The 22,361-nt window shown below is 54.6% G+C and overlaps 3 protein-coding genes across 3 annotated transcripts; all 3 read left to right on the forward strand.

The window, feature by feature from the left end:
• Positions 1-6,172: 6,172 nt before the first annotated feature.
• On the forward strand, positions 6,173-11,862 carry ColSpa_00731 (proteasome component ECM29; the record flags this gene model as incomplete). Its single annotated transcript, XM_049266943.1, has 3 exons — positions 6,173-6,340; positions 6,399-6,445; positions 6,495-11,862. The coding sequence occupies 3 exons, from the start codon at positions 6,173-6,175 to the stop codon at positions 11,860-11,862; spliced, it is 5,583 nt and encodes a 1,860-aa protein (XP_049122900.1).
• A 2,159-nt stretch (positions 11,863-14,021) lies between these two features.
• ColSpa_00732 (UDP-galactose transporter) lies at positions 14,022-15,749 on the forward strand (the record flags this gene model as incomplete). The annotated part of the gene is made up of 2 exons (XM_049266944.1): positions 14,022-14,619; positions 14,677-15,749. The coding sequence occupies 2 exons, from the start codon at positions 14,022-14,024 to the stop codon at positions 15,747-15,749; spliced, it is 1,671 nt and encodes a 556-aa protein (XP_049122901.1).
• Positions 15,750-18,105: 2,356 nt separating this feature from the next.
• Positions 18,106-20,364, forward strand: ColSpa_00733 (serine/threonine-protein kinase svkA; the record flags this gene model as incomplete). The annotated part of the gene is made up of 4 exons (XM_049266945.1): positions 18,106-18,187; positions 18,235-18,274; positions 18,349-18,665; positions 18,728-20,364. 4 exons carry the CDS (start codon positions 18,106-18,108, stop codon positions 20,362-20,364), a joined length of 2,076 nt encoding a protein of 691 aa, XP_049122902.1.
• Between the last annotated feature and the right edge of the window lie 1,997 nt (positions 20,365-22,361).

The raw sequence follows: 22,361 nt of genomic DNA on the forward strand, positions 1-22,361 counted from the left end.
CCAGTCCAAGGACGCGCCAAAGCCGTGGGTCACCTACCAAAAACCCTGTCAGCCAGGGCTGACCAGTTCCGGCCCCTCCTTTACGAGATGCGGTTAAAGTGGTTTTCGCGTCTGGATAACACGCTGGCCCTTTGACAGCCAGGGGACGCGTACCTTGTTGCACTTGACGGTCCAGCCGGCTTCACCACCACTGAGCCGAAGCCTCGGGATTTGTTGTACTTACCCATCTGTACTTGCCGCCTCCGCTGCCCATCTTTACGCAGTACCCTGTCGGCTGAATGCCCGAGCGGCGCCCAGCGGGTGATCCTCTAACTCGACTCGGCAGCCAGCCAGCTAGCTCAGGAGAATTCAAGCTCGCCCAATTGCGCAAGAACAATGCCAGGCGAACTGGTTATTCTCACCTATTTCTGACTTTCGTCTGCTTGGTGGTCCCGAGAATGTTCACACCTTTACTGAGTTAGGCACGACTCGCATGACCGCAAACCCCCGGATCGTTGTCGCGCGTTAGTACTGGCTCATTGGGTGAATCCGCAAGCTTGACACCCTCTTTTTTTTTCTCTTTTTTTATTTTATAAAAGGTGAAATCATCAGACCAGGGTGGTGGGGGGGTGGCCGCAGGAAGGAGAATTCCCACTGCTACCGTGGATCGAGGTGTGGGAAAAATTGAGATCTCTGATTCTCTCCCTTCCTTCTGAGTGGTTGGACAGGTTGCCCACCATGTGGTCTGGCCGCTCCCAAGCGAGCCCTGACTTCTGGGAACCGGATTGGCGAGTTAATTCATGCCCACGGTACGTAAACGGTGAGTCCAAATAATCATTGACTCCCCCTTTCAAGACCTTATTCCCCTCTTGTCGAGTCGGCATGCTGGCTTGGGCTTTTCCTCATACTCTGCAGATTATGATGGATAGTATCCATCGATATCGGCAATGAACTGGGTGTCTATGGTTACTTTCCTTCTCGATCTAGGTCAAAGCATAATGCAGTTCCCGCCGGCAATCTCCGCTTCCGCGCTTTACGAACTCGCCTTTCCTCACCGAACGATCCCGTGCCACTACTAACAACTTGCAATCCTGCGCACGGACATATGGTCCAGGAAGTTCTTATGATATTCCCCATGCAATGCCACCAAGTGAACAACTCTTCGGCCGAAATTCTCAGTAATGAGCTTCGCGGAAGTTTCTGAAAATGGCTCGCTGGCATTCGTCCCTGTCAACGCGGCATGCAACACCACACATATCCGGAATTCATGGGCCACGAAAGGAATGTCCATTCATGTGCATCATGTCCACTGGCTACATTAGCCTCGATGCTAGCCCAAGTGCAAGACGGTTGCTGGCTCGGCCGTCTCAGCGCAGTGACCCGTGTTTTTAGTAGCTCAAGGAGCTAGCAAGGTTCAATATGTCTCAATCACATATCGTCGTGACGAATCACTGAGGGTCTTTTGCAATCCCACAATGTTCGCATATGCACGACTTCCTTGATTCGGACGTCCATAGCGGAACCGCATCCTGCGCGCCCACTCACTGACAGACAGGTTCGGGTGGGTTGAACAGCAGCTTGGGCCGCATCTCAGTCATTTTCAGCTCAACTCAGGCCACTTTTGACAAGCCAACAGGCGCTTTTGGAAGCTCTTCCAGGAGGCATCCGGGCTTCAAGCCGAGCTGTCGTCTAATGGAGAGGGGCCGCAATTCCCGCAAGGAAGCAAAGCTCCCCTGCCTTAAGTTACGTCTCGGTCTCAATAGTTTTTTATAAACCCAAACCTAGGAGACCAATCTTGGTTTAAGACTCGCCCGAATCTGGACGCAGGGCCCTCGAGCAGCAGCCACACTCGGGGAACAACCACATTGATCGACAACACCCCTGTCCACTGCTCTCTTCTGCTGTTCGACGCAGCTCCGCTGTGTTGCGAACTTTAGCGTTCGTCAATCGCAGTCGTCCAAGCTCTGCGCGTATTCACGATCCAAAACCTAATCAGCGTTTGTCCTTGGCATCCATGCACTATGCAACTACACTTAAGCTGACCAATATGGCAATCAGAGAGTGACCCTTCGGAAGTCACGATCAAAACAGCCGGGATTTTGCTCACTGCAAGCGGATATGTCTTTTGGGCGTTGGCGACCTTGACATTCATTTTACACTCTGGTCTATATCTGACAGCTGTTTTCGTTTATATCAGCAGGTGATAGTTTATTGCTTTATGTACCAGGGCGTACGTATAGCGAGCGACAACCTCTGCCCTTGACTCATGTCTCCAAATCTTGGGCAGAACCTGGTCGTACTTTTGTTTTTCTCCCTCAAATGGGTCCGAATCATTACGTACATGCGATGCATTTGATTTCACTGCGGGTGTGCGGACATCTCTGAGGCTCAGTTGCACCGCAATAGGGCTTGATATGGCCTCGAGAGTCCGTGGCTTGATGGCTTGACCAAGGACAGCGGGTCTGCTTGAGGCTACAATGCCGCCCCGATGTCAATAGTCGATCGGATTCCCGTACTGCTTACATCTGGGCAATTGATTGCTTGTTGGACCCGCCTAACATATCGTCATCGGGAGAACTGGTAACTACGCAACTTACATCAAAGTTCAAATGGCGACTTCGTTTATTTGAATCGTGTCCCCAGCGTGCACTTATTTGAAGCTTGTTCACTGCCTCCTCAACTAATATGGCGTAGGTAGCCTGGCATGTTTGGCTCGCCCAAGATAAGAGCTTCGCCGTCACATCTTCTAGGTCTCGCCGCCGGCAGACAGAAGACTAACGCTAGCCGCAGACCAAGAGATATCTGCAGGCCTTCCATCTGCCTCAGGGCAAGGTTAAGTCCGATTCGGGATGGCAGCCTGGAGGGCTGAACACTCAAACTTTGAAAAGGCACCCTGGATACTGTCGGGAAAACAGAGCCCTGCCGGTCTCTGTCAGTACACCCAGAAAGGTGATAAGACTAACACAAAACATAACCAAATAAGCGTAATAAATACAAAAAAAACCTTGAATCTGTCCATATCCTCCTTTTTATTTGACTGAATATGAACAATGTGACTAATTACTGAACATGGAATCCTGAAGCGTATCAGACAGCGGCGTACTCCCCTCCCTTTCTTTTCTTTTCCCCGTCTCTTCTCCCCTACATGATGGGACGCTCTGCCCCTTTACGGTCGCAAGTAGCGCCTCGAGGGGCTGTCGTGGTGGTGCATGCAGCGAAAGTTTATCGTGTGAAGCTAATGTAAGTGCCGAGGGGGGGGGGGGGGGGGGGGGGGGAGATGGCGGGATAGTAGGATCAGAGATCGAGGTTAAGTTCTGCCACGACCGCCAATGAGATGTCTCCGAAGCTGAACTCGATGTCCCGGCGTGGGCATCACCCTCCTCTCTCGGGGCCGCCTGGGTTAGCGACTCGGTTGGACGTCGGGCGGGAGAAGCTGTACAACTGTTGGCGCGCCGAGGGTGTTATTGCTCGGCGGTAAGCTTGCTGTCTCCTCGGGACAGGCACCGTGCGTGACGGACTGATTCTTCCCCGAGACCAACGCGTTGCCGCAATTGGGCCGGCATTGCGAGCTTCCCACTTGGGATAGGTTGGACGCCGGCACCCTCGTCCGGATGGCAAGGGGGTCCGGTTCCTGTTGCGACGGTGCCTCGATTCGTCGGACCATCCGCTGGGACGGAGATACTCTGGAGCGATGGCATGTGTCATGCATGTGAGCCTGTTCAATCTCCGAGATGGTTTGTGTATGTGTGTGTGTGTGTGCGCCCATTAATTGACATGCCGGGTGGAAGTCAATCGAGGCGTCGGTTGGGTGTCATTCGCGGCGGGGCTCTGGAAGAACTCATCGGGAAAAAGGGGATGGTTTCGTGAAAACAAGTTTGACAGTTGTGCCAAGGGGGCGACTCGACAACGGCATCGTCGTGCTGTGGGATACCGAGTAAGAGTTTGAGGACGGGCAACTAGTCGTGTCTACGCTACCTCTCGAGAAGGTTGTGAGCAGACGATATCACTTTCGAGGTGGCCCTTGAAACTTCTGCCAGAGGTAGAGTACGGGCATCAAAGGGTGCCAGGGGAGCCTCTCCTGGCGCCCATCGTGTCTTCCGAGGTAGTTGGCGATGGGGATATGTCGGAGGGCTGGACGAACTGACGGGCTGTGACCACTGTGGTGAGTTTCGTCTCGTGTGGGGCTGCGACTTGTTCGTCAAGGTTTGCAAGCTTGATGGTGGGCGGGTTTCGTCTGAAGAGGTGTGATGGTTTTTATCGCGGCGGGACAGCGAGGAGGTGACGGAGAGGTCTCGGCATGTTGCGAGACTCCTCTGGGTTTTGGCGGCTCAAAGAAAATGGTAGAGCCTTGCGGCAGTACCTTCTAGACTGGGCCGAGTTGGGATGTTGGGGATTATCAGACGTAACTCGCTGCAGCCAGCTTGGTCGTCACGATACACAAATCTAAGGCGCTGACAATTGGGACAGATAGCTGGAACAAAGGTGTGATATCGCGCAGTAAGTTAAGGTGTATGCGCTGCTTAATAATGGTCTACAGCAGTAGGAGTCATTCTGACGACTTTTCAAATGCTGTTGTTGGTGCCTGGTTCTTCTTTTCGAGTCGCCGCGTAGTCTCACGACGATGTTCTGCCCGGAGTAGACGCCGAGATCTCGGCTTGAACAGAAGTCCCTCTACCAGGGCGCTACCGGAAGAGACTCTTAGACGGTGCGAATGGGCGGGTCACGACCGAAAAATGTTCATGAGCCCTACATCGAACGTGCTGGTTATTGGGTGCCTGCCGCTCTCGGTCATCGACCAAGAACACGATAGGGATTTGCTTCATTCCACCACCAACAAGCATGAATCCCCATGAACTCTGACGTTGGGTTTGAACGTGTTCCATTTCGTCTACTGAAAGCTCACAATTCGATACTCCCAGGCTAGAATCACGTAACTATGCAGTTCTTACACATGTTGTATTGGGTCCAAGGAAGACCAGCAGTAGATATCCTTACGTAAGATGATGCTGGAAAAAGGTTGGTCTTATGCTATTGATCTTCCACCTTGAACTGATGCCATCCAAGCCTCTACACTGTGATGCATGCTCATGTCAGCAAGCGTACAAGATGTGTCCGCATTCATATTTCAAAGAAATCACCTGCCTCCAAAAACTGTTCACGGGTGTCAAAGGTTTGAATTGCACAAGCTTTCTCTAAGTCTGTTGACGGCAAGGTGCAGCCACTTCTTTCAGTAGTGAATTTGAGCGACATTTCAAACTCATTTTGTAGTTGTGTATTGTATGTAATTTCATTTATAGAGTGTAAGTCTCACGTTTTTGTTTTGTAATTGGCATATAATAATCTGCCAACCCTTCAAGACTCGCTTTAGCCCAGTGGGATATAATCGATGAGTCAATGTGATTACATCTGCATCCACAAAGGTCTGGAATGAGCAATGATTACCAACCTCCGATTGTATGCTCTCACCTATGCAAACCATCGCCACACATAACGAGTTATCAAGCGGCAGAATCACGAGGCGGGTGCCACCCAAGAAGATGATAGCACCCGCCTAAAGTAATGCTGCGATCACATCCAGTAAACAAAAATTATCGTCCGAATAAGACGGGCAATACCCCAACACAGCTAGAGCTCTCACCAGAAGTGATAATGATGCGGTAGGGTTGGCTGGCACTCGCCTTGAGAATGCTTGGGGCTATTCCCCTCCGATAACGTCTCAGCCGTTTTCTCTTTCTTATTTCTCTATCTACTCATCTCCCTTCCCCTACCAAACTTTGCATCACAATGGTCGAATATTTCGGGGGAAAAAAAACAATCAGAAACACCAATATTAGAGCCAACCTTTATCGACACGTCTCTCAGCGGAGGTCTTCCCGTCTCGACGAGGCGAGGTTGTTTCGGAGAAACGCAAACGATATCCGACGCCTGTCGCTAAACCGGTTTCGGAGCTTGGCCACACTGTGGCGGGTGAGTGTGACACACGACAGCGAGTGTGACCGACCCATGCTTTTTCTGTGGGCATTTTCTGGAACCTCTCGGACACGCAGCTTAATCAGCTCAGGCAGCCGGGAGCAACGTCGACTTTCGTGCGGATACAACACGTCAGGTACATTTACATGTACCTCCGCATCTCCCTCTCCGACATCACAACCATCTATCAACACACATTCGAAGTCGCGATAGCTTGTTCAAGATGTCGGGCGAATCCCCCGAGGCGAAGGAGAAGCGGCTCGTAGGGAACGTCCAGATTCGCATCCTCCAAGCCGCGAACAAGGAGGACAAGCTGAACGAGCTGCTCACAAAGTACCTCTGTGCCCTATTGCTGAAGGCGACGAGTGACTATGCATCGGTCCGCAACGAGGTGAGAGGCCCCCTGTCTTTTGATTTTCCCGACTTTCATGAGGCTAACATCATTCCAGGTCATTCAATTTGCCGGAAAATTAAAGGGCTTGATTGTCCACCCGAGGTATGGCGGTCCCTGTGTCCCGCAGGTCTCTTTCCGGGTGTACTGACAGTGGCGATAGCATCATTCTCCCCGTTGAGAAGCTCATTGACCAGTACCGGGAGGCCGACTCATCAATCCTTCGGGTGCTGGACATTTCATTCATCCAACACAGCATTCTACGACTGGAAGACTATGACAGACGCCTTCTTTTCCCCAAAGTGGCCAAGGGCATCTCTTCGCAGAAGCAGGGTCCCACGCAAGCATCCATGTTCAATGTCCTCTTGAAGATCATCCCGGACATACAGATTCCCTCCCGCGGCAGTGAAGAAGACGTTGCTTTTAGAGAAACAAGCGGTCTTTCTGATGACGCTGACGCACTCTTCGTCGCCAAGTGGCTTGGCAAGGTGCTTCTCCTGCGAATCCCCGGCGGCGCGGAGCCCACCCGTCAAGATTTTGAGAGGTTGAACCCAGCCCTCCTGTCCGCGGACTTGGACTTTCTGAAGCCCGAGCAGCGCGACACCGCGCCAGCGTTCCAAAAAATGCAGGATTTACGACGGAAGATTGCGCAGTTGTTGGCCAGCGGCGCGTTCAAGGACGAAGAGAGGCTGCTGCCCGCTCTGTCTGCAGCGGCCAACCCCGACTATCAAGTTTCACAAGCCGGAGAGGATATTCTCAAGAGAATGACCATCGACTTTGAGAAGGCGTCAATCATCGAGGAGTTGTATAATGCACACGCCCGACTTCCTGCGCCTCACCGCATCAGAATCCTGCCTCTCCTGTCAAAGTCAAAGCTGGCCACCACCATGCAAGATAACATCATGTCTGTGGTCACTCTCGACTTTGGCACAGAGACGACATCCATCGCCCCGGCTCATCTTCAAGCAGCTAGCGGTCTCGAGCGCACAAGACTCCACAAGGCACTATTCTACTTCCTTAACTGGACGGCGACGATCGGGCCATCTCAAGCCCCTTTTACTATTGGACCCAAACTCATCGACAAGATGCGCACTTACGTTGAAGAGCAAGGCTGGCCCATTTCACGCACATTGTCAGCAGACGAGGAGAAGCTTCGTGCGATGGCATACGACCTTCTCGGTGTCCTTGGCGCAGGCAGTCCTTCTAGCGTACAAGATAAGCTTCATCTTGTCGGCTGGCTTTTCAGGTCTCTATCCGAGGATCCCAGCGCAGAAGCGGTGTCTGCCATTGAGGGTTCGCTGTCAGGACTGACTAGGAGCTTCGATCCCAAGACGGTCAGCGGCGATGGGCGTGGCAGCGGGATGATTAGTCTGATCTCTCTTCTCCTGCACTACATGAACCTGCCCGAGGATAACCCTGCCGTGCGGAGCGCGAGATTCTCGGCCGTCAAGTGGGCAAACCAGACTGTCGCATCCTGGGATGAGAGGGGTAGATGGATCGACATCCTGGCGATTGCTGGTCGTCAGGGTGAGCGCACGGAGGTCATTGAGGAGGGCCGCAAGGGATTGGACCCGTGGACGTACCGTGACAGCGAGGCGCACACGATGCCGAACTGGATCTCGCTGATGACCTATTTTTTCTGCGACAAGATCACCGACGACGTTACCAGTACCGAGTGGAGCAACTCGACGCCGCCGAAGCTCGAGTTCGACGACAGAAGAACGATGCAGAACTTCGAGGGCGACAAGGTGTTTGCATACCCCGTCGCAGCACAGTATGTTAAGAGAGCGTTGTTCATCGCGGCACTGCCCGACTTTCCCCTCGCACCCGGTTGGGCCGAGCAGCTTGATACTCGGGTGCGCAATGATATCAAGACGCGGGACCAGATAAGAGCCTACCTCCGCTCTGTTGACCAAGAGCATATCGGCCTCTTCATCAAGATCTGTTTCGACGGAGTCCGCCTGAAAGGCATGGACGGCACTGACCGCATCGTCGAGAACTGTCTCAAGCACATGGTCGACGTTGCCTCGCTTGCGCCCGCCAGTACCATTAACTACGTTGCCGGTTCCGCCTATCTCTTGCAGAAATGCACGACCGCCAATAACAGACACATCCGTGCCGCTGCCGCTCAGGCGGTTGGAATTCTGCTTCCTCACCCCCTTAACAAGGCGGACTTGGCGATTCCGGAGGCAGTCCCACATCAGACGAGGAACGAAAACATTCAAAAGTTCTTGCGAGATCTGAAGGTCATGATTTACGGATGGGAGAACTCTTATGGTGCTGCTGCCAACGCCGTTGAAGGATCGCTGCAGGCATTCGGCCACATCTTCTCTAGGGCTGTGTATTACGGTCTACCCATCCCGAGCGATGTTCACTTGCCTCCTAAGCTGCTCATGGACAAGTCCCACCAGCGCCCGGCGTTGGAAGATGCGATTCTCGACTGCTATGCAGAGCTTTGGACCGCCGGTCTTTCGCAGTACATCCCGGATAACGTTAATAACTTGACGGCGGATTACGTGATCGAGAGACTCACCGAGAAGGCAGCCGCCGGAAGCGACAAAGCCATCTTCGCGCTTGGTCGTCTGGCACTTGCGTTCAACGAGCCCAACGAGGAGCCAACCCCCGAAGACGGCCTGTTATACCCCTCGAGCAAGACATCAGGCATCGACAACGTTTTGCGCGGTCTCTTCGCTGTTCATACCAGGAAGGAGACCGAGATCCAGTTCACCGTTGGCGAGGCCATCACTGCAGCGATTGCTTGCTGGGAATCTGACTTTGTCAAGTTGTCCATGAACATCGATAGCACCGATGGCCCTTGGAAGAAGACCAAGCGAAGCAAGAGAATCACCGCTGTTCTCGACAAAATCTTCAGGGACTGCAAGACCACCAAGCCTTCACTACTCAAAGCTTCCGGTATCTGGCTCTTCTGCGTCGTCCAGTACTGCGGCCATCTTGAGGAGGTCCAGTCTCGACTTCGTGAGGCTCAGGCTGCTTTTATGAGGCTTCTGAGTGCGAGAGACGAATTGGTTCAGGAGACTGCTTCCCGCGGTCTGTCTTTGGTATATGAGAAGGGAGATGAAGAGCTGAAGCAGGACCTCGTCAAGGATCTCGTCTCCGCATTCACTGGCAACAGTACGCAGATCAAGGTCGAGGAGGAGACTGAGCTATTTGAGCCCGGTGCTCTGCCCACAGGCGAGGGCAAGTCTGTTACCTCATACAAGGACATTGTTAGCCTGGCGAACGAGGTTGGTGATCAGAGCCTGGTTTACAAGTTCATGTCTCTAGCAACAAACGCTGCCACTTGGTCGACTCGATCCGCATTTGGTCGTTTCGGCCTCAGCAACATCCTCTCCGAGTCAGAGGTCGACCCCAAGCTGTACCCGAAGCTATTCCGTTACCGCTTCGACCCGAACAGCAACGTGCAGCGCTCCATGGACGACATCTGGAAGGCTTTGGTCAAGAACCCGAACGAGACCATCAGTGAGCACTTTGACGCCATCATGCAGGATCTGCTCAAGAACATCCTTGGCAAGGAATGGCGCGTGCGCCAGGCCAGCTGTGGCGCTATCTCCGACCTCATCTCAGGCCAGCCGTTCAACAAGTATGAGAAGTACTATGCCGAGATCTGGACCGCCGCGCTCAAGGTTCTGGATGACGTCAAGGGATCCGTCAGAGAGGCTGCGCTGAAGCTATGCATGGGCCTGACCAATACCATTGTCCGCCAACTCGAGGAGGGCGGCGCCTCGTCGTCGGCTCAGGCTATGCTGAAGCAGGCCCTTCGGTTCCTTCTCTCCCCCAGCGGCCTCGAGAGCGGCGTCGAAGACGTCAAGATGTTTTCTCTCAAGACCATCATCGACATCACCAAGAAGGGCGGACCTAACCTGAAGCCCTTCATTGTAGACTTTATCCCTCCGCTGCTGGGCCTACACAGCACCATCGAGCCGGAACAGATCAACTACGCTTACCAGAAGGTCAGCGAAGACTCGCGTGACCAGATTGACAAGATCAGGGCTCAATGGGTCAACCAGTCGCCAATCTCAGAGGCTATCGACAACTGTCTTAGACAACTAGACGCCGATGGTATGAAACAGCTTGCACCCAAACTCGAGGAGATCATTAAGACGGCCATCGGCATGCCGACCAAGATTGCCTGCGCCAGACTCATTGGTGATCTTGTTATGCGCCACGCTGTCGACTTCAAGCCCGTGTCGTCCCGATTCATGCAGTTGATGGAGAAGCAGTCTCTCGACCGCAACGACGAGGTCAGCAAGGGCTACGCCAAGGCCGTAGGTTATCTCATGCGCATCGTTCCCGATGCGGCCAAGGAGAGGCTGGTCGACAAGTTCACGGAGTTTTATTTTAACAGCGAAGACGAGGCCCGCCGCGCAAAGGTGTCCGACGTCGTCCTTAGTGTTTCAAAGCTCGCTCCTGATCACTTCAATGCGCTGGCTACCAAGTTCGTCCCATTCACGTACATGGGCATGCATGATACCGACGAGTATACCCGCAAGTGTTTCGATGAAGTGTGGAACCAGCACGGTGGCAGCTCCCGCACTGTCGCACGCTACGTCCCCGAGATCGTGGGCTTCATCAAGAAGGGCCTCGAGGCGCCGAGATGGAACCTACAGCACACCGCCTGCTTCACTATCGCCAGCATGGTCAAGGCCGTAGTCGCCTCCAGTGATGCCACTGGCGGTCAGATGTCCGAGACGAATCTGAAGCAGATCTGGCCCGTCATGGATAAAGGACTCGCATTAAAAACCTTCCCTGGCAAGGAGAGGCTCCTAGAGTCTTTCCCGCAGTTCGTCGGCAAGGGCCAGGCTCTCTGGGAAAACGACTCGGCCATTGGTGCGCAACAGCAGAAGATAGCCATTCGCGAGGCGAAGCGCAACAACGAGGACTACCGTCCCCACGCCTTCAAGGCCTTCTGGCAGTTTGCCGAGCAGCGCGAGGACGTAGACTTGCTTGACACCATCGCCACCGTCGTCAGCGGTCCGCTCGACGACTTTGTTGACGAGGATAGGATGGATGTCGATAGCTCAGGGGATGCGACTCGCAAAGCGGCTGTCAACAGTATCGAGGCCATCGCGAGGGGCTACAATCGTGCTCAGATGAGGGAGAACCCCAGCGCTGTCCTGAAGAAGGTTTTTGAGCTGCTGAAAACGTATCTTGCCCACCAGAAGTTCGAGGGCATCAAGCGTGAGGTCTGGTACGAGTGCGTCAAAGATCTGATGGAGGCTGCTGAGAATCCCTCCACGACCGAGACCAAGGAGGTTGCCCTGGCGTACCTTCAGAGCCTGGACCCCGAGTCCATCGACAACGGAACTGAGGCCCAGCGCAACATGCGGGCCCTTGCTATTGGCGGTGTTTTTAAGGCGTTGAACCGTGGCGTATTTGGTTCAGCGCCGACAACGGACGAGAAGAAGGGGTTCGTCAACATGGTGAAGACGGCCCTCGCAGCGGAGAGGTCTTTGGAGGTGCAGAAGCACCTCAAGGATGTACTTGGGGAGCTGGAGAAGTAGGGAGTGGATGAAGGGGAAACTGGGGGGTTGTTGGCTCGGAGGATATTGGTATAGGCGACGGCGACGATATCGACGAATCGGCTCATGGGGTTGTGATACCCCCTTAGAATTTTGCTCTTTACAAATTTCATTGCTTGAAGGTACCTTGCAGTTGTGTGGGTTGCTCATATATCTGTTACTCATATCTTGATTGTGATTCCATGTTCCGGGCCTACATTGCCACCAAATTCCTCGTCGAAGCCCAGCAACTTTCATATCGTTGCGCCGGTGTCTTTTCAAATTCTCCTCGAGTTTAGAGTCTTTACCAGATCTTCACTAAAGACACGGCAGAAAATGAATGTCCCCGATGATGTTGCTGTCAGGGGTTGGTGTCACCATTCTCATTGGGGCAGATCTTTAGTAGCCTCTAGGAATGATTTCGGGTAAGAAACGGGGGATGATTTCCGTTCACTATGTTGACACTCTTCGATAGTAAAGATAGAAATAACGGCAATGAGACCATTATGATGTTCTGTAATACACAAGTTTAGTGAATGGGAGGAAAGGCTCTCATGACGTGATGTTAAGGAGAGCCGCAGTAAACTGTAGCGGGCATATCGATCTCTGTATGCGGGAAGATTGTGTAATATATGCAATTTGAACGGTGGCTGAGAGCTTCTCTTTATATAGAACTTATTCATTTAATGACTGAACCTTTCTCCACGCGTTGCCTCTTAGTTACGGATTCGCATCTTTCAGTCGACGAGCTTCCCATTTAGACACCTTGCGGGTTGATTGAAGAAGAGTTAATATTTGGACAGATGTGGGATGCGGAAAGGCGAAGAGAATAGTGTTTTGTCTCCTACAGAAAAAAAGAAAGAAGGGTCTGAAACATGGACTAAACGTTATTACCCAGATCATCAGTAAATCAAGAATCCGTCGACAAGATCATCTCTTGCCAAAGCCGGTGTACAAGTGAATATTGAGTTTGCAGAGCATTCTTGGTCACCCGAAACAGGACCACAACCTAGTCTCTTGCTGTTAGCCCACACCCAATACTTGTATTCTGATCTCTATTTTCTCCCTTGCAAGTGCTTAATCCATAATAGGCAAGAACAGCCATATTTGTCGTTTAATCAATGCTCCCACACTGCAGTATCTGTGCGCGATGGACCGTGAGCTCTTGTATAGTTCACTGCGTTAAACAGTGAAAGGTACCTTTCCCTGCGCTGGTCGCGGGACGTTAACAATGTGTCTTCCTCCAAACGGAGGAGAGCGATGGTCTGGCGCCCGGTGGAAGATTCGTTCTGGTTCTTGTCTGCATTGAGTAGAGCTAAGGCATGGCTGGTAGCCTAAGGAATCTGTGGGATAGCGATGACATAGACAAGGCTTCCATAAGTGGAATACGGAGACGTAATTTTCATTTTCTTCTAAAATTACTTTCACCGTATATGAGTTGTATAGTTTGCGGTTCAAGCACCTAGATACGGCGGAACTTGGATGAAGATTCCCTAACTGGCTGAGTGGGCTCCGGCAGAACACCAGCCACGGCTTGGATCGAGAACCTCTGTGGCCGTGGCGCAGCAAATGACCTTATCGCATCAACATTCCGCCATCTTCCCGAGACAAGCTGGAGGTCCGAGGCCCGACGGGCGGTTGCGTCACACAACTGGCGCCTTCATTATGGCACAAGGTCGATAGCAGCCCTGCACCTGCACCTGTTTCGCGCCGGGACAAGCCCGCAAACACCACCCCGTCCCTCTCAGATCAGTGGCGGCGCAAACCAACCAAGCTTATTCTTTCCCAACGACAGGCCGCGACTGAAGCTATTGAATTCCTTCTGGATTTGGATTTTACCCTTTGTTGCTTTTCTGTCGACGGGACGCTTAGACTCAGACCACCACACAAACCACAAACACGCTTGCAACTACCCCTCGCCCTGCATCCCGCACCAGACTTCAGCACTTTCGGTCCAAGGTGGGGCAGAGGAGAGAGAGGTGCCATCGACTTCCAGAGCCCTTTCTGCATTCACGGATCTTTCTGACCGCCACCCGGGAAATTAGCCTCAACCATCCTCTCCCAAGCTTCATTCTCCCACCTACTGCGACGGAACATTCTACGACCCCACGCATACTTCACCCGAGAAATCTCCCAGCTTTCGGCAAGCGCGAACTCTCATCATGGACGAGGATATCTCCAACTTCGTCGCCATCACGGCTGCCAGCCCAGAGGCCGCACGTGGCTTCCTGGAGATGGCCAACAACAACCTTGAACAGGCCATTCAGCTTTTCTTCGAGAGCCCCGACATCCAGAACAGCTTTAACTCGGTACCCGCCGCCACCTCATCGACAGCGCCCCCGGTGCCCGCGAGCACTCGACCCAACGTCGGACGGCAAGACGACCGCGGGGTCATCCACATTGACAGCGATGATGATGGCGATACCGCAATGACGGTGGACGACATGGACGATAACTTCGGACAAGACGACTCTGACGTCGCGGCTAATGCTCAGGTGGCGGCTATCGCCCGAAGTGCGCAGGAGGAAGAAGACGCCGCCATGGCCAAGAGACTACAGGAGGAGCTGTATGGAGGTGGCCCTGCAGGTGGCGGCGGTGGTAGTGGTGGCGGTTTCGGTGGTGGCCAGGACGACGTCAGGTCGCCCATCGCAAGAACTACGGAAACGCTGGTTGGAGGCTACGAAGGTGATGATGGTATGGACATGGATACTATTATCCGGGCGCAGATGAGGCAGAGAGAAGCGGCCAGAGCTGCTCGAGGTATGTGCCAGGTCCGGTCGTGAAGCGGCTCCCAGTGCTGATATGAAACGTATCCAGGTGGCTCTAGGAATCCCTTCAACCACAACTTGTCGATTTGGGACGATGACAGCCCGACTCCCGCGCAACCGGCTCAGCCAGCCTCGAACGAGGGCGGCACCCGCGCCCAGCGACTCGCAGAACTGTTCCGACCTCCCTACGACATCATGTCTAGACTGGACTGGGACGAGGCGAGGCAGGAGGGCAAGGACGAGAAGAAGTGGATCCTGGTCAACCTCCAGGACATGAGCGACTTCAACTGCCAGGCTCTGAACCGGGACATCTGGAAGGATGCGGCGATTCGCCAGCTGCTGGAGGAGAGCTTCATCTTCCTCCAGTACGACAGGAGCGCCATGTCGGCGCAGCAGTACATCAACTTCTACTTCCATGGCAGCGGACACGAGAACCCCGACAACTACCCTCATGTTGCCATCATCGACCCGAGGACAGGAGAGCAGGTCAAGGTGTGGAGCGGACGGCCGTTCCCCAGCGCCTCCGATTTCCACGCCCAGCTGGCCGAGTTTCTGGACCGCTACAGCTTGGCGGCCAACAGCAAGAACCCCGTGGTGGACCAGGCAGCACCACGCCCCAAGACGGTCGACGTTGACCGGATGACTGAGGAGGAGATGCTGGAGATGGCGTTGCAGAACAGTCTTGCGGCGTCCAACGGCGGCAGCAGCTCCAAGCCCACGTCGAGCGTGGTCGACCCTGATGCGCTCACCAAGTCGGAGTCTCCCAAGGGCGAGGCGGCAGGCGGCGTCACCCCTACAGCAGAGCCAGCTGCGTCGCAGAGCATCTGGGCCAAGATTGCCGGCGACAAGCCGCACACGGAGCCCGAGAACAATCCGGCGACGACGACGCGGATACAGTTCCGTCACCCTACGGGACGTGTCATCCGGCGGTTCAACTTGGACGACTCGGTCAGGCGCATCTACGAGTGGCTCAAGGCCGAGCCGCTGGAGGGCAAGGACGGCATCGAGTTTGAGCTGAAGCGCATGCCGCAGGGTCAAGACTTGACGGAAGAGCTGGAAAAGACCATCTTGGAGGCCGGGCTCAAACAGGGAACGGTTATGATTGAGTTCATCGAGGATTAGACTCGATGAGTACAGTTGGGATTCGGCCTGCCTGCGGCGACAGCGAGTGGAGGCTGAGAAGACACCTCATTTGGGGACAAGATGCATTTCAACAAGGCCAGGGGGCATGGCCAATAGATTCGGGACAGGACAGGCGGGAGGACGCTTTTCCCATTGGTTTTCAGTTTTCCTTCGTTTGGGCTTCTCTCTCACGCATACCATGACCATGACAGGGTGACGGCATCGGCTTGACGATGGCAAGGGCAGGCAAGGATGCAGTTTGCCGAAGACAGGGCAGAAAGGGCCGATGAGCGGGCATGGTGCCTCAGACGGCCAGCTAGGGTAGATGATTACTGCATCAATAGACGTGGCAGACTGAGACAGTTCGACACGGGAAGGCGGTGGTTGTTTCGTGAGACGTGAATAACAGCGGTGCCGGCTGAGGCAGTCGTCCATGTTGCCTTGGCCCCGACTCTTCTTACTTCCCAGGGGTCTGAAGCCCATGTCCGGAAATTCCGTTGACCACGGACCACAGACGCAAAAGACGATGACTTTAGCTGAGAGATATGGGCGTTTCACGGCAGGCAGGCTAGCTTCCTTTTGGTTGGTGGCGCGTCGCGGGACCAATCAGTTGGGCATTGCAGACGGGTTCCTGGACGGGGACGTGTCACTGCCGATGAGATTGCGCATGAGTGATTGGATGGGAGATGTTTGGCGAATAAGGACTAAGAGAAAGTTCTTGGTCAATCAATTCTGCCTGGCACGAGGTGAGTGAGAATGCCCGATCCTGACGTAAGAGAACGAGCGAACACTTTTGGGAGGTGCAAAGCATTTGATAAGCGCAGAGTGGTCTGTGCGCGTTCGCTTATGATATCGATTGTTTTGACTGCTGGGGGTCGTCGGCATGTTACTGGACAAGGACCCCAAATACACGAGGCCCCGACAGCGACAGAGGGGAAGAACCTGTGAAGGGGGGCAGGTTTCGATGAGGGGGAGAGCCGACATCAACAGGAGTGGTTGCTGGTGAACCGACCCCTCGGCTACCGATTCAAGGTTAATATGGCATAAACAATGGGTGGGAAGGTCCAATGGAGTCGCATATCACACCCGGTTCTCCCTTCCTCTCTCCCATTCATGGTTTGGAGCTAGGACTCACGAGGGAAAGTCGCAACACCGAATTTGCTTTCAATCGGGCGTTGGACCAGGCACAAAGTCGACTCCCGAAACAACTCGGGCAGACACGAGGACGACAACACCCGCCACGCCGCCGCCCCCTTCTTTGTGCCATCTCGTCCGGACTGGTCTGGTCTATCTTTACCCCACACTCTGCCTCGTGTACTCAGTCCATCGCCCTTCTTCCCAAGTCCCTCTAGTCTGCGTTACCTTCCCCAGATCTTCAGGCCAAGGCGCAGCAGCAGCTCATCTCAAATCGCAACGTGCAACCCGAACTCGCGCAAAGCAAACCGACACAGACGGCCCTCGTGCCATTTTGCCAACAGACGAGCCAATTGCACCCCGCGACGCTTTCTTTTTTTTTCTTTTTCTTTTCGCTCCCCGTCCTTGGGCCTTGGAACCTCATCTTACCCAGGAGCTCCGTTGCGCTCCGTCTGTTTTTGTTGTTTTGCTAACGGGCATTCCTCTAATTGGGCATTGACGTCTAAGCATCCACGCGCACCCGACTCGTAAGGAACGCGAATCACAGCGGCCCGCTTACAGTGTCTCACCGGCACTGCAATCCGGAATTCGGTTTTGAATATTTCATTCCTCCGCCGCCTTGAAGAAAAGGAGAGACAAGAGTCAGAGACAAGAGGCAAGCAACGACACGCACGACGTACGACCGCCGCCGCCCCCTTGGGAGCTAATCACCGTTAGGCCCAGCCAACACACGTTAGCACCCGGCTAACTTTTGTCTTCCAGGTCGCTTCTTTCTTCTGGTGTCCCCGACATCGTGACGGACCCTGTGACCCTCTGTCGGCATACTCTTTCCAGCTCGACGATAGCCGCATCCGTCCGTCGTCCCCCACCGCCTCTTCCCGCTTCGCTCGACCGCAAGTCCGGGATCCCCTCTTCAGCGTCGTCCTTGATCACACTCTCTCGTCCAAAGTCCAAACCCCGACGAAAGAGAGTTTCTCGCCCTGCATTCGACCTCCCAAGCGACCCCTCCCTGGCGACACGAGGGACGAACCGCCGCAGCGGCACCCACGAACCACCACAGCGATCGTACGTGGCCGACGAGTCTCTCTCCATTGCCTTGCAACCCCGCGATACTGCCACTGCACCCGTATCGCTTTCTCAACGACACATCCCCCCTCTCTTCAGTCGCGCAACCTACGGGACTGCGTCTAGCCCGGCTCAGCGCCTTGTGTAGACCGCAAACATGGGGGACCGCGATAGGGGTATCGAGGAGGGCAATGAGGCGCTTGACCCTGAGCTGCTCTACACGAAGGAGTACTGCATCGGTATGCGCCGCCCCCCTACACCCCTGATGACTTTCACTAACACGCAGATTTCCTAGGCGGAGGAAGCTTTGGCAAGGTTTACAAGGGGTAAGCGACAGTTCCACGCGGCAGAGGAGCCCGCACATTGGCCTGATTGCAGTAACTGACCGCTCTTCGTGTAGAGTCGACAAGCGCACCGGCCATGCCGTCGCTATCAAGATCATCGACATCGAAAGCGCCGAAGACGAGGTCGAAGACATCATCCAGGAGATAGCCATCCTGTCCGAGCTGCAGTCGCCTTACGTCACGAAATACTACGGCTCCTACGCCAAGGGGGCCGAGCTATGGATTGTCATGGAGTTCTGCTCTGGAGGGAGCTGCGCAGACCTGATGAAGCCGGGCTTGATAGGAGAGGACTACATTGCCATTATTATTCGCGAACTACTGCTCGGCCTCGACTATCTGCACTCGGACAAGAAGCTGCATCGTGACGTCAAAGGTGAGTCTAGAACGCGCTGCAAAGGATGCTTCTTCTCCATTACAGAAAGCTAACACCGCCAGCTGCGAACGTTCTCCTGAGCTCCAATGGTCAGGTCAAGCTTGCCGATTTTGGCGTCTCCGGACAGCTCTCTGCTACCATGACCAAAAAGAACACCTTTGTCGGCACCCCTTTCTGGATGGCGCCCGAGGTTATTAAACAGTCGGGCTACGACCACAAGGCAGATGTCTGGTCGCTCGGCATTACTGCGCTGGAGCTTGCCAATGGCGAACCACCCTATGCCGACATCCACCCCATGAAGGTGCTGTTTCTGATTCCCAAGAACCCGCCACCGCGCCTCGAGGGAAACTTTACAAAGGCGTTCAAGGACTTCATCGAGGCGTGTCTGCAACGCGACCCGAAGGACCGGCCTACGGCGAAAGACTTACTGAAGCATCCCTTTATACGCCGCGCGAAGAAGACGAGCTACCTTACCGAGTTGATCGAACGACACTCCCGGTGGGCCGCGACGCACAAGGGAGACGATGAGGAGAGCGACCAAGGCGGTGAAGAGTATTACGAACGTCAGCAGGTTGACGAGGACATGTGGGACTTTGGTACCGTAAGGCTTGTGGGAGACCGTGGAGGTGTTGTTCCTCGCCCTGGGCTCGGCGCCCTGGACGAATCAGCCACCAACGCTAGAGCCGCCAGGTCTATGGAGAACACGGATGACTACGGCGAGCGGTCAAGAGACAACAGCCCTACCAAGGTTCGTGACTTCGGTCGTGATCTCGCCGTAGCCTCGGATACCCTCAAGGCGGCAAGCGCCAATACGGGGACGTCTCGCCAGGCATCGCCGCAACGGAAACCGGTGCCGGCAAACGCACCCCAGTCGCCGGTCAAAGTACCTCTTCCCGTATCGCCAGACAAAATGCAGAGAGGCCCAGAGACGCCGCGGCCCGTTTCCCGGCTCATTCCACCTGCCGTCCCAGTCAGTCAGTCTCCGGATTACGACCGTGAACTGCAGGCCCAGTTGCAGAGAGACATGGGCCTACTAAGTCTGGGCCCAGTAATCCAGCCGGCGGAATTACAGACCCAGGAGACGACGCCGCGACCCCCGCCTCACGGACCCCGACCTAACAACAAGATCACACCCATTACTCTCCCAGAGATCCCACCATACCGCGGAAGCCCGCAACCGCAGCAGGCACCGGTCAGGATACCGAGCCAACCGCCTAATGGGCAACAATATCGCCAGCCTTCTGGACAAGCGCCGGCTCCTCCACCCAAGGCGCATGCGCTGCCTTCCAAGACGCAAACTCCCACACCAGAACCGGCAGCTCCTTCTGCGTTCCCTCCGCCTGCGCCATCTAACCCGAATGGGGAGCTCGACGCCCTCAACGATGTCATCTTCCCTGCGCTCGAAGAGGCGCTAAAGAGGAGACAAATTAGATTGCAGCAGGCTTTCCGGCCTCAACATGGCTCGTCTAGCCCTGCCGCCATGAATCAGGTGACTCCCAAGCAACAGAGAGCGGAGGCGGCTCACGAGAAACTGCGGAAGCTCGTATATAAGCTCGCTCATGTATGCAAGGAGATTGACCACTATGATAAGGCGGAGCCTGTGGGTATGGGAAGGGATGTGGGCACATTTTTGGAGGGGCTTTTGGAGGAAATTCTCGTCAGGGTTGAACCCCTCGACGAGGAGGATGTTGCGGCGTGAACCGTCTGATGGTCCAGGCGAATGTGTGTGAGGCGGGATGGCAGACAGGAGAGATGCATGATGGGATAAACGAGCACACGCCTCGATGCTCGGAACCCGCCGCCGGCTACAAGTGAGCTGAGAGTTGGGATAAAAGATGGGAACAACAAACACTGCAAACCCCGTCGACGGCAGAGCACAACGACAAACGGCGTTCTGGAGGATATTATCGGTACATACCGAAGAAAGACTACAACATGAGAGCATTGAGGAGTGTTGGGATGACCAGACGACAGACGCGGCACGACACGGCGGCCACTTGCCCCGGCCTCCGTCCGTCTCTCAATTAAAAGAAACGAACGGGCGGCGAGTTCGGGGTTTGAGGGATGGAGGGGGAAGGATTCAAGACGCTACTTTTCTAATTCCCTTTGTATTATACCCGGCATCTACCAAGAATAGAGTACGTGCTCTTCCTCTGAGACCCGGGCGACCCTGGGCAAACTGATGCAGGGCTGAGGGGACTTCAATGTGCCAAGCAGCAGTGTTGATGCAGAAAGGCATCTGCTACGTACCTGTCGTCTGCCCAGGGCAGTTTGAGTTCCCATTCTAGCAGGAGAATTATCGAGCGCTGCCAATGTCCCCGCGGGACACTCGACGGCGACAAGAAAGTCTATTGTCCCCTTGCGCCTGCGAGAGAGCCAAGATGGTCTAGACACGGGCCTATAGAGCCAATACTATGCTGCAAGTGAAGCCTGGGCGGCCAAGTAGCCAGATCCAACGGATTGGCCTGAGTCCCTGGTGTTTGGTGGTAGTGGTGGTGGCATTGGAGGTGGGTTTGCCGAAGAGCTTCATCGTATGCGGCCATGAACTCTTCTGGAATCTGTGCTCGGTATCCTTTAACCGTGGTTCTATTTATGACAGACCCTTGCCTGCGGCTGAAGAGGGCAGGCTGGATCTAATGGAGATAAAACCGGGCGAGTTTGTGAACGAGGGCACGAAGCGAGCCCGCTGGCTTAAGGCATGGCGTGACAGGCAAGGCATGGGCAGGCTACACATTAAAGCCGGCCCCAAGAGTAGCAGGGTCACAACGGCCAGACCAACTTGAAACCAGACGGCGCGCGGGGGGGCAGAAGAATGTCGCTGGTTTGGCAGCTGCGGACGGGAGATGGCGAGTCATGGACCCCGAGGTTCCCACCACGAGAAGCGCATTGACGATGTACTGGCCTTGCTGGGCGATGTTGACAGGGGTGCTTGCTGCGCTTCCGAGTGCCGCCGCGGCGATAGACGCCGGTTGAACCATGATCCTGGGGACTTTACATACTGTGTAGGCGAGGTTCCGGATGTGTGCGCGCGCGTTTGTCTGGAGTCTTTTGGGACGAGTCAATCGTGCCTTGGGATGGGATGCTGGGCGCCGTAGGAGGAGTGGCATGGGAGCCTTGGCTTATTTGAGCATCCTCCTCTTTTGCCTATCTGGAGCTGCATCTTGGGATCATTTCGGGCTTGCAAACACCCGGGTCAGCGTACTGCCGGCTTGACTTGGTGCAGGAGAGTCTTGAGGATCCCCAGTCGAGGGGAACTCCCCGAGACATGGAGGATGCCAAGCGGCACACATTGGAGAGGACGAGACGAGCTATCAGAGCCAGTGGGCCCCGTAATGGGTAGCGTGGGAATCATGGATGTAAGGCTAGAGAAGCGAGGATGGGAGAAGGCGTGTGAGCGGGAGGGTTTGGGATATGCGACCTCTCTTAAGGCATGGCTGCGCCGCCGTTCCTCCTCACTCCGTTCGTCTTTTGGAAGGTTTTCGGACCTGCTTCGCACCTCTTCCCGCTCTTTTCTGTTCGCTTTCCTTTCCCCCCGCAACTCTCGGAGACGACAACGTGTTGACTGCGTTCATCACCGGAATCACAACCGACGACATTTCCCATCAGGAGAAGAAACATCTCCCGCCTTCCACTCTTTACTGGTTCTCATCCCATATACCTACTTGCCTTCCTCTTACTGCTTCTTTACGAGGTAAT

The sequence above is a fragment of the Colletotrichum spaethianum genome (assembly GCF_022836535.1).
Source record: "Colletotrichum spaethianum MAFF 239500 DNA, contig01, whole genome shotgun sequence".
In the NCBI taxonomy this organism is placed as follows: Eukaryota; Fungi; Ascomycota; class Sordariomycetes; order Glomerellales; family Glomerellaceae; genus Colletotrichum; species Colletotrichum spaethianum.